Source organism: Coccinella septempunctata, chromosome 3 (genome assembly GCF_907165205.1).
Source record: "Coccinella septempunctata chromosome 3, icCocSept1.1, whole genome shotgun sequence".
NCBI classification, from domain to species: Eukaryota; Metazoa; Arthropoda; class Insecta; order Coleoptera; family Coccinellidae; genus Coccinella; species Coccinella septempunctata.
In genome coordinates, this window is record NC_058191.1 from 4,424,948 (window position 1) to 4,437,385 (window position 12,438).

General features: G+C 33.1%; 1 protein-coding gene across 1 annotated transcript; it reads left to right on the forward strand.

Annotated features, from left to right (window-relative positions):
* Window positions 1-8,622: 8,622 nt before the first annotated feature.
* Window positions 8,623-12,077, forward strand: LOC123309326 (aldo-keto reductase family 1 member A1-like). Its single transcript, XM_044892379.1, has 6 exons — window positions 8,623-8,787; window positions 8,844-9,043; window positions 9,888-10,056; window positions 11,311-11,558; window positions 11,642-11,893; window positions 11,947-12,077. The coding sequence occupies exons 1-6, from the start codon at window positions 8,719-8,721 to the stop codon at window positions 11,984-11,986; spliced, it is 978 nt and encodes a 325-aa protein (XP_044748314.1). The 5' UTR covers window positions 8,623-8,718; the 3' UTR covers window positions 11,987-12,077.
* Window positions 12,078-12,438: the final 361 nt, after the last annotated feature.

The following is a 12,438-nucleotide window of genomic DNA, read 5'->3' on the forward strand; positions in this document are numbered from 1 at the left end:
CATCTTGATGGTAATTGTAATAAGGAACCTTTTTCGAAGTTAGAAGGTGTTTTAGTGCCAATTCTTGGTGAAGAATCTTGGCAACAGCATCATGCCAGCCATAACGACAGCTATCGTCCGCCACTGAGGCATCCTTGGCGATGTATTTCATGTAATTTCTTGTTGGAATCACCTGATCCTGGATGGCGAGCATGAAGCCCTCTGTCTCAGGAAACAACCTTCCGGAAGTCAACCAGTAGTTCGACGCAGATATGTCGACGTAATCATGGTTGACCTCGTTCTGGTGCCTTCCATGCAAAGGTTTGCCAATCAGTTTCTGTATTTTACTTTCTGCAGAGTGTTCGACGGTTTTCAAGTGATCCTGATGTAGCTTCAACGGTGTAGAAGTATCAGCAACACAAACTACTCGATGGAGTTCTGACGAAGCTGCCTTGCTCAAAAAATATTTTCGAAGTCCTTCAATTTCCTGGGACATACGGTTGGACAAATCAACAATTCCTCTACCCTCTACCAGATTCTTGCTGTTAAGACCAGTTCTCATTATCCTCCTCAATCTTCGGGTGAACTCCTCCGTTAATTCTTTCTTCATCTGGGTCTGATTGATTTTTCTTGCCTGTTTTATGCCTAGATACTTGTATGTGTCTCCTTCCTTTAATGCTTCAATTTCTGCACCTTCCTTGAGTTTGAACGTACCATCTTCTATTTTCCCTCTCGTTATGTTTAGCAGTCGACATTTTTCTAGTCCAAACTTCATTTTGATGTCTTCCGAGAATCCTTCCACCATTTTCAGCATCAGTTGCATTTGTTTTTTGGTAGATGCGAAGAGTTTCAAATCGTCCATGTAAAGGAGATGATTCAGTTTCATCATAGTTCTACTGCCGCTCTTGATGGAAAATTCGTAGTCCGTAGAATTCAATCTATGAGACAAGGGATTCAGGGCCATGCAGAACCAGAGAGGGCTCAGCGAGTCTCCTTGGAAAATTCCGCGTCTTATTGGAATAGGTCCTGTTGTAATGGAGCAATCAGCTGCTTTCATTTGAAGACTAGTACGCCAGGTTGACATGGCGTTTTTCAGGAACTAATATTATTAATATTAATATTATCAATTAAATAATTAATACTCAATGCCTATAGCCATCTTGTGCCGTTTTCGAGTTATTTACTGTTTTTTGAAAAAAATCACAAATGGAGGTTTGTATAGAAGACTGAGGATTTTATATAAGCGCAACGCACATACTCAGATCTGTTTTTTTAGCTTTGTTACCGAAGAGATATTCTACTTCGTTATGTAGAGAACATTACTTTTTGATATACAGGAAGATCAAATGAGATTCTCAAAGTTGTAATACGACTTTTTTTTGTATTCCAACTTTGAGACTCTTATTTGATCTTCCTGTATAACAAAAATTTATGTTCTCTACATAACGATGTAGAATATCTTTTCGCTAAAAAAGCTCAAAAAACAGATCTGAGATTGTGCATTGGGCTTTTATGAAATACTCAATCTTCCACAAGCCTCCATTTGTGATTTTCTTCAAAAAACAGTGAATAACTCCGAAACGACTCAAGATGGCTGTAGGGAAATGTGCATAAAAAATGATATGGAATTCAAAAATACATCCGAAAATGTCATTATATACAGGGTGATCCATTTGGAATAAGAAATTTGGTGCCATTTCCAGTACAACGGGAAGTCATTGGTATTTGAAAACACTTCAGAAATGAAGTTCTAACTGACTTATATATCTTCATACAAAATTTGGAAGAGATCGAATTATTATATTTCTACATAAATTTCTAATCGGCAGTGGCGGCTGGTCTGTGAGGGCTATAGGGCTACAGCCCCCCATACAAGAAATCACAAGAAATCAATCCTTTTATGCTATTTACCTTCCCATACGATTTTCAATGAAAATATTACTTTCCACGGTTATTTATATAATTTATTAATGTGAAACTTTCATGCGACTCCTGCAGTTTTGTTTATTTCAATCATAATCTAGCAGTTCGTCCTTGCATGGGCGATGAATCGTGTAGCCCCGAATTCTTGCATTCGGACAGTCATTCGGCTCCAGCCGCAACTCTTCGTGTCGGTCGTTTTAAAGAGTAAAAGGGCTACGATAAAAGTCGCCCCTATCCGCTTCATTCTAGCCGCTGCCGGCTAGCGTATAAACAACCTAGCGTGCGTTCGTATTTGTTTACGTTTTCAAATCACGGCGGACAATAGTGTTCAAAATATTTTAAAAACTGATTTCGCGAGGCTTTCGCTGGCGGAAAAAAGCCGTATTCAACTGCTGGGTAGACCGACTCCCGATTTAAATTCAGGCCCGGATCTAGGGGGGGGCAAGCGGGGCGCTTGCCCCGGGCGCCAGCCTAAGGGGGCGCCAAAATCAACCAGAGGTTGAAATTTTTTTACTTTTGATTTTCTCGGAAAAAATTGATTTCCTAGTGCTAAAATGGAAACTGTAGAATGGAAACATGATAAACCATCACTATGCCTAAAATATTTAAAATCAATGAGGGATCAATTAACTGCATATTATTCAGTCATCTACGAATGACCGCCACACTTGGGTGAAATAGGTTGAAAGATCTGATATGTTTACACTGCGTCGCAAGCAGTAATTTTTTTGCCTGGGGAATTGCCGACTCATCGCCTTCTCATCTGGAACTAAGGCCCAAAATTGCCGATTTTCGATAGACCATAACATAAAAACTAATCCTTTCAGCATAATTCTGTTTGCATATTCGTAATCTATGCCTTAGTAAAAACACCAATTTTGGTGGAAATCGGTAAGATCGACATTTTTTCAAATTTTCCATAGATGTACCGAGTTTTTCAACATAATTTGAGCCCCTCTTTAACTTTGTTACTAAGAGAGGTACAAAAAATGTTTTATACAAAAGTTTCACGAAATTGAGTTTTTTTTAAATGTTATCACAAAATGAAATATATACAAATTGGGCGGTTTTCTGAAGAATATTTTTCAACCGAATTCATTCTTCTAATTCTGTACACTAATTCGAGGGCGTAGAACACGAATATGCAAACAGATATTTAAAAAAAAATTACTTTTCAAGTTATGGTCGATGGAAAATCGGAAATTTTGGACCTTCGCGGAAAAATTCATAAAATCTGAACCGTTCGAGATAGATGAATGAAGTGTGGATTTTTATATTTGCAAAGAACCAATTCATCACCAAAAAAGCAGCATATGACTAGTGCCTTTTTTCTAGCTGCTACAGCTCCTCAAAGTTGACCAATATTTCCGAAATTTTGCACTAAAAGTGATTTATTCCTCAAAATACTGATACTCCAAAAATCTAATTGCATATTCGTGATCTACCTTGAATTAATATGTAAAATGATCCGGGTCGATATATGTAGTTACAAAAATAAATTTTTGTTCGGAATAATTTCGTTCATGAAGCGCGGGTAAAAACGATAGACGATGGCGGGTTGCAAACGACATTCTTGTAAATACAAACTTTTTAATTTTTTTTTATATATGCAATTTTTGGGAGTATTTTGGGAAAAGAATAACTTTTAATGGAACAATGAGAAAAAATATCTTTTGATGGAACAATGGGAAAAAAATATGAGTGATTTTTTTCCCAAAGTACTCATCTTAGGAAAAATCTAATTGCATATTCGTAATCTATACGACCTCGAACTAGTGAAAAAAATAACTCGGGTTGAAAGTGATGACGAATATGCAATTAGATTTTTTTTCCTACGAACCTTAGAAGGGGGGGGCGCCATCATGAATATTTGCCCCGGTCAGAAAAAATCGTAGATCCGGGCCTGTTTAAATTTAACCCAGGCAGATAAAACTCCAAAAACTTCTCAAGACAAGTGTATAACAATTGATAACGTATGGGCAAGGGCAGGATTTAGAGATTGGAAGCACCTCAATGAAAAAATTAAGAAGCATGAGCTATCTGCCAAGCATGTAAATTGTTCGACAGAATTAGCTTTTCTGGTTACGACTAATATAGCTGCTCAATTAGAATACCGGAATAATATTATTAAGCACAACGAGCAAGTAGATAAGAACAGGTATGTTTCAAAAAGAATTATAAATTGCATAAAATTTTGCGGAAAACTGGTTTTAAAATTTCATATTTTTATTATTATTCTAAAAGTAGCCCCCTAGTGAACTAGATCACGAGCCGCCACTGCTAATCGGCACTCCCGGTGGGACACCCTGTATTAAGAGGTATATATATTTCTATCGACAAAAATTACAGGAGTGAAACTTATTCTGACTCTAACTTTTTCAAGGAAAATTGAATAATAAAAAATCTTGCATCATGCTGATGAATATCTATCAAATAGAAGGGCTTGCTTAGAAGATACAAATATATTTCCTGATTGATTGTGAAATATACTTACGAAAATCACTGCTCTCTGTCTTTGAAAATACTGAACGAAATATTTTGATGGCATATCACTCTGTTTGCTTGAATTCAAACAAACCAAGTTAACTAATTGAAGTTTCGGCAAAATTCTCAAGTTTGATTAATAAAATCAGAACATCAAAAGTGAATGCCAGTCTGTAATCTTACAGTTGCTGGGGATTTGTAAAATCGTTAACATTTTTTTACGTAAGGCAGAGAGGGACTGAGAGGAATGATTTCAAAACCGGATCGTCATCATTTTCTAGTTCATTTCTGAGAATAAAAATTGAACTTCCGGCAAAGTCTTCTTCGAATGAAGATTTGATTTTATTGCTGGAATCATGAAATACATGATTAGGTTAACTGTTACGTAGTATTTATTTGTGCATTATCTATTTGTAATGTCAATTACTTATACACAATAATACAAATATTATTTTATATCCTTTATACAGAGTGAGTAAAAACTAACGCTAAAAATTCATATCTTTGTTAATTTTGAGCAGTATTTACCCTCTACGACTGGTAGAGTTTTTTTGAATGGCAATGGCAATGTTATTTTTGCATTGGTGGAAATCAAAAATGGCACCCAAAACGTTTTGTGCCAGATATGGAAAGACATTTGTTTTCCTTCACTTGTTTATTATTATCCGTCAATAATGAGTCATCTTAAATCTAGAAGGCGTGTTTTTCCAACCGAATGCAGTTTTCAGAAAAAGTGCTCTAAGCTATAGGGAGCGAATTTAGATTTGGCTTTAAATTTGCGCATTATAGGTTTTACAATGAATCATAACTAGAGCTTGGCTAGAATACTAGCACATAATAAGATAAATCGTTCAACTGCACCTTTGTAACATAAGTATAAAGACTAGAAGAATATACTCGAGAATTTAACTCTACATAATTCGAAGTACTACGTTTATGTTCTTCAGTTCTTCGCATAGTTTTTTCACCACCTGAACTTCATTATGAGGGTTGAGAATAATAAAAAAAGTTTTGATTTATTCCAGGCAAGAATAGCAAATTTTTAATAATTGTTAAAATTAGATAGGGCTATTACCTACTTTCAACACCTAAAAATGAAATTAAAGGCTTGAAAAAGTTAATTAGTGCTTCACAATATGTTATACATATTATATTACTCAATGTTTTTCAGTACCCGAGAAGAAATAAAAACCGTTAATGATTTTCGACGAGAAATTAAAATTTTTCGCATTCATTATTCATCTATGGATAAACTGTATATAACTCATTGTAATGCTTGAATTATGCCAAATCTGTATATTTATTATATGGCCTTTTTTGGATTACTGTTTATTCAAGCAAGAATTTTTCAATGATATTATTTATGTACAGAATTATTCCTTTTGAATGAACTAATTAAGTAATATTATTATCATTAATTTTTTGAATAATTAATGACAATGAATACTCGAATATTCCTTCATTTCTTCACATTAATGTATTTCTTTCCTGTTATAAGTATGTACTTTTCAACATCATTTCGTTTATATTTGAAAGTTCTGCTTCACTTTCTTCTTATAGATGTACATAAACTTTGATAGTCATATATTCATTTTATGTTTAAATTTTAGTGAATATAGTTATTTTAGTGTAATTAAATTTAATATTTTATTGTTTGGCTTTTTTTTATCAGTCGTGGAAAGTTCCCATATGACCATAGGAGTATCATAGTGCTCAGTATATTTTTATGCATCAATTAAACCCTGAATAACGAAGAAAAAGAGTCTATAATAATTAATGTGAAATATATTCCCGATTCAATTGTTGATGAAAGACTGAGGCCTGGCGTAACTGGCGTTTATCAATACGAAGAGTCACAGGGCTATGGGAAATGAGACTATTTTATTTACGAACTAGCTGACCTGGCAGACGTCCTGCCTCAGTGGGGGAATATTCAGTGCAACAACCTGATCACTAATCATGACAAACCAGCTCCACTGGCTCTGAGATACCTACCACCAGAAAAAAATTTCTTGAAATATTGGTCAAAATGAGAAAAAACCAAAAATTGATTTTTAAAATCAATGCAAAAATTAATTTCATGGGATAGGTACAGTATAAACTTTGAAAACTAAATTTTACTGTTGCGAGAATTTCTGAAACATTTTTTAATCGTACAATCGAAACCTTCAAAAAATGAAAGTAGATATCACCGCAAAATTTTTCCGTTTGAATATTTACATTTAGTACTTATTGCAGAATATATTTTTGACAGAGATTAGTTGTACGTGGTACCACTAGTAAAAATATGTAATAGGTTTTCTAGATACATGTCCTGAATGTTTCGAATGTACGGTTGAACAATGTTTTCAGAAATTCTCAAAATAGTAAAAATGTATTTTCCATAGTTATTTCTATATAATAACATGAAATTATTTTTTTTGCATTAGTTGATTAGAATTTCTATTTACAAAGCATTTATTGAAAAATTTATTCCGAATATTTTTTTCCTGTTTTAAACATTTTTTATTCAATCACTAGGTTGATGTTTCAATGAAAAAAAAATTGAAAGCGAATAATCAGTTTTTTGCTTTTTTCCATGATTTCGAAGTTATGGTGAAAATTGGCTAATGAGAAAGTCTCACATACACACTCTCACCTGAAAAGTTTTCTGATTCAAGGTATAGCCGGGAATGGTGAAAATCATTTTCCACCCCTAAAACCAACCTGTTCCCGAACTTTCACAGAGTTCTCTTTATTTATATTAATTCATTTACTTTTAATTTATACCAAATTTTCCGACCAATCACATGAGAACTACTAAGAGTTATTTCTCTGTATTATGTTTGGCCTTAGACCATTGTGTTGGTCTAACATTGATGAGTATTTATCGAAATCGGATATTAGATAATCCTGATTTTCGAAATTTAATACCAGATAAATTTTTTAAGGAGCAATAGTTGGTTTTCAGTTAAGAAAATATTTCAACTTTATGGTGTTACAATTGAGTTTTTTCTATAATATTTTTGTTTAAAGCATTCATAAAATTTTTATATGTTCTGTTTTTCGAATTCTTTGAATTGTTAATTTTGATGATATAGTTGATGATATTCTTTTGTTGACCAAATCTGTGTTATTTTCAATCTTCTTTCAATATCCTGTATTAAAATTCACTGTGTCGATTTCGAGATTATTCTTGATGTTTTATTTTTATAAATATCGTTTTATCGAGCATGAATGTCAATTTGTTTTCATTCCGTAATTTCTCTTTGAGTATTCTTCATCTATCAGCAATTATATAATCCGTTCTCAATAGTTTTATATTTAATTATTTTGTTCGATTTATTTCGAAAAGAGATCGTATTATTTATCATCTCATGTGGCTGACATTTTGTAAATGAATGCTCAAATGAATAGAATAGAATATCTTTATTCACCAATAATAATTGTTAACAAAACAATGAAGATGGGAAACGCCATACAGGAAAAAAATAAACAAAAACAGAGAAGATCAACATTCAATGTTACTCTCCAGGAATTCACTAACAGTGTATGGCTCTAGTCGTAACAATAGGCTGTAGACCTCTTTTCGAAAACATTTGAAGTTATCAATTTGACGTATTTTGGATGGTAGTTTGTTATATAGTTTTAGGCACATATATGTACAATTTCTTTCCGTCAGGGACAACGTATGTAGAGGGTACAGAAAAAATTGGTGGTAAATGTGAAACATATTCTTCCTGAGAAAAATTCTGCGGTCTCTCATTTTCCCAATAGTGAAAAGATTTCTACTATTTACTATTTCCAATCAAATATTGTGTGTTCCATATTGTAAAAGTTATTATTTTTCGAGACAAAGATGGTTGTGAGGTTTTAAGCTATCGTTTGAGCAAAACGTTCTAAGGAACTAATATGTCAAAATAGTTGTAAATGATGAGATCAATAGAAGAACATACCTATTATACCTACCTAGTTAAGTAGTAGAAAAAAAATGTTTCAGATCCGGATGAAAGCATCCGTTGAAGCCCAAGTCTCTTCATTTTTTGAATGAATTGAGTAAGGATTCGGGAGATTCATCTTTTTTTTCTCGATAACATGTACCCAATACTTTTATTTGATTACTGATAACAAACAATTAGTTACAACTATCTTCATTGAGTGTTTTGCATCGGCAGAATCTTATCGTCGGTTGAAACATTATCACAAAATATAAATATTATGCTATAAATAGTTTTAGTCAATCGAAATTTTCATTCAGTGTTGATAATAATTAGCCAGACTGATGTCAATAAGTAGGGTTAATTGAATTTGAATTCCGAAACTTGTTAGAGACTTAAGCTAATTGTGTGAAATATGTCAAAAAATTCTATAATTCTGAACAATGGCGCCAAAATGCCACTTATTGGATTGGGAACTTGGCAAGTAGGTGTAAAATTACATATTTGTGTAAAGAGAGTAAACTGAAATTATTCCCACAGGTTAACGATCCATTTGAACTCAAAAATGCTATGAATGTGGCTTTTGAAAGTGGATACCGACACTTCGACACAGCTTTTCTATACCATAATGAGAAGTTAGTTGGGGAAGTTATCCAAGATTGGATCAAGAAAGGTCTTGTCAAGAGGGAAGAATTATTCATAACGACCAAATTACCTGTGGCAGGGGTGCATCCGGACAGGTAAACAATTATTATCCTCTGTAGGTATATTGTTTTATGGGGAAAAGTTTATATTTTCATATCTCAATCAAAAATCTCTTGAGAAATCAGAAGTATTTTTGGATAAACCGTGCAATGATCTTGAATTAAAGAATATTTTTGTCATGAGCCTCATTATTTGTTGTCTTTCAAATTATTTGGAGATGCTCATAATGAAAACTCTGCGAATTTCAAAAGGTAATGTCAGTAAAAACAGTATAAAATATAGGCTTGGTGAAAAGTAACTTACAAGATTCATATCTTCGGTATTAAATTATCGTAGAAAAATGCTAGAATAATAGGTCGTTTTTTATATTAAATTACGCAAGTAGGTACCTACGCAACTTTCCTTGAATATATAGGGGAGGTTAACTAGATGAGGTTTTATTTAAATCGAAACTATTAACTTTTTGTATAACCAATGGATAGACATTTTGTTTCTTAGGGTTATTGGGTTAGATGGGGATTTTTGATCAAAAATTTCCTGATGATATCGAAAAAGAAAGTAATTACAATAATATTAAACAATTCTAATCTTTCAATGAGCACAAAAATTCTATCTATTGAAGGTCCTTCCATCAAAAAAATATTGTGTTTGAACAATATTGGTTCAAAGTTTTCTTGCAAAATAGGATAGGTACCTAGTGCATCACATATTTTTACATATGCTTGCTGTAAACTAAGGACACCTTGTATTCTGCAGTGTTCATGATCAATACAATCTTAATAAATACATGAAGTATCATTATTACTTATTTATGCCCTCAAAGTACTACAATTCAGTAATTATATAATATTCCGGCTTATTTTGACTTTGTTCTGACAGAGTCCAAATGTTCCTGAACAAATCACTTCAGAATTTGGGATTGGAGTATGTTGATTTATATCTGGTGCATTTTCCAGTTTGTGTGAAATACAATGAAAACCAGGATTTTCCAGTAAATTCAGCTGGTCAGATTGAGACTGAACCTACGGATCATATAGCAGTTTGGAAGGTAACGAAATGATTTTTTTTTGGCTGCTACAATACAGAATCGTTTTTCTTAAACTGTAATACTTTTTTATCGGTCATCGCGATGAAGTCTGGGTATTTTGCGTTCATCAAAATACGTCGTCAAGTTGGTTATAAATATTTGGAATTTCATGCTTGAACGTAGTGCTTATAACACAATACGTTTTTCATAGTTCAACAAACAATAAATAATAATGAATTATGAAATATCTTCTGCGTTTTTTCAGGTTGAACAATATACAGGGTGAATCTTTGACTCGTACAAATATTTCAACAGTAGATTCTTGAAGTCAAAAAAAAAACACTTTTTCCTTCACCATTTTTTCCCAATCGGCTCGGTTTGAAAGATACAGGCTGTTAAAAAACCATAAAAAATGTTATTCTTAGTTGTATCTCACAAACAGTTTTATCGAATGAAATGAGTTTCGGAATATAGTTTTCATTTATTTGATTAATCTTTTTCGAACATTAGATATCACCCATGTCTTCCAGTTTTCTCATTATGACCATTACTTACCATAAAAATAGCAAATATTCAAGGAATCTCTTGAAATTAAGTTGGACGCTATCTAATGAATATTTGAACGTAAAATAAAAGTATTCCTCATATTTTCTTGTATGATGCGCCGTTTTTGAGTAATTTGATGTTCAAAAATAAAAAATATCTGTGAAATTCGAAAAATTACTCTGACCGAATGCAACTTTTTTTGAAAGATCCAAAGATGTGTAGTGTCACAGATTCAGCTAGTTATTCTGAAGGTAATTTTGGTTTGACAGGCACATCCCATTATGAAAACTTAAAATGGCTATATCTTTTTATCAGGGCCGTATAGGAAAAATGGTATAGGAAAAAGTGTTTCCTTCGACCTCAAGAATCTACTGTTAAAATATTTGTACGAGACTCAACCCATATTTATCTTGTGAGGCACTCTACAGATTCCTTGTAGAAGAATCTTGGTTTTTCTGAAGTGAAACCTCATATTTTAATCTTATGAATAATAACATTATAACGAATTATTATTTATTGAAACTGGATGTCAATTTTCGCCGCTTTTTTTTTTTGATTTTCTTATTCCCAGAGTGAATAACTAAGATTTCTTTGAAGACTCGCCTTACGTAAAAGGTGCGGTTTGAATATTGGGAAACATTTTTTGTGATTTTAAATGAGTCTCTAGTCTGATAAAAATATGTAGGTATGTATGTTTTTGAGATAATCCCAGTTATATGTGTTTTTAAGAAAATGGAAGAAATGGTCAAATTGGGAAAGACGAGATCCATTGGAGTATCAAATTTCAACAAGAAACAAATTTCAAGGATCCTGGAAAACGCCACGATAAAACCGGCCAACTTGCAAATCGAGGCCCATCTATATTTTCAAAATACAGAGCTAATTGAATTTTGTAAGAACCATGGAATATCGGTTGTGGCTTATTCACCTCTCGGATCACCGGCAGTTAACATAGGCTTTAAAAAAAGAGGCTTACCGTAAGTTCTTCTTATTGAAAATTTCCTTTACTTTTGGTAACCAGAAAATTGATTAACCTAATTTCATATGGTTGTTTCTGCAGCACAAAAGATGTTCCGAAAATAATGGAGGATGAGAACGTTATTTCGATCGCAAAAAAACACTCAAGAAGTCCAGCTCAAGTGATGCTTCGTTTCCTTGTCCAAAATGGCATCGCAGCAATTCCAAAAAGTATCACGCCGAGTAGAATAAGAGATAATATAAACATCTTCGATTTCCAGTTGGACGACAAAGACTTAGCTGTATTAAGAACACTCGACAAAGTAGAGTCCGGCAGAGTTTGTGACATGAAAGGGTAATTCTTAAGACGATTTAACTGGACTCTTTTTCACTTCATTTTCTTTTCAGATTCAACATGTCCGAACATCCTGAGTTCCCGTTCAGATGAATCTGCATTTGAATCAATTTTGTCAGTGAATATGTATTACGTTTTTTATGCCTGAACATTTGAAACAAATAAATAGTTACTTGAATTCGAATACAAAAAACCCTTCATTTATTAAATTCATCAAGTACACAGCCGATTTCTACTTAATTGAGGAAGAATATTTTTCAGATATATACTGGGTATTTGAAGGTGAGGCTTTTTTTTTCAACAGAAGGTAGAACTGGTCTAAATGAAGCGTTTCACCAGAAATCACCAATACAATACTTTCAAAATGACAAAGTTGAAAAAAAATTTAAAATTATTACTGAAATAGATACTAACACGACACTAGATCGTTTGTTAGCCTAGTTGCACACACATCGATTTTGGACGGCCCGGAATAAAATCGGCGGATATTTTATCGGTAGCAGTTGCTAGCACACTCAACGGATTTTTACCGTCCAAACGATCAG

Excerpts from the sequence above, each read along its gene's own strand:
- LOC123309326 (XM_044892379.1), top strand. The coding sequence starts at position 8,719 with ATGTCAAAAAATTCTATAATTCTGAACAATGGCGCCAAAATGCCACTT. Across the intron at positions 10,057-11,310 it reads ATCATATAGCAGTTTGGAAG|AAAATGGAAGAAATGGTCAA; the intron begins GTAACGAAATGA and ends TGTGTTTTTAAG. Across the intron at positions 11,559-11,641 it reads TTTAAAAAAAGAGGCTTACC|CACAAAAGATGTTCCGAAAA; the intron begins GTAAGTTCTTCT and ends TTGTTTCTGCAG.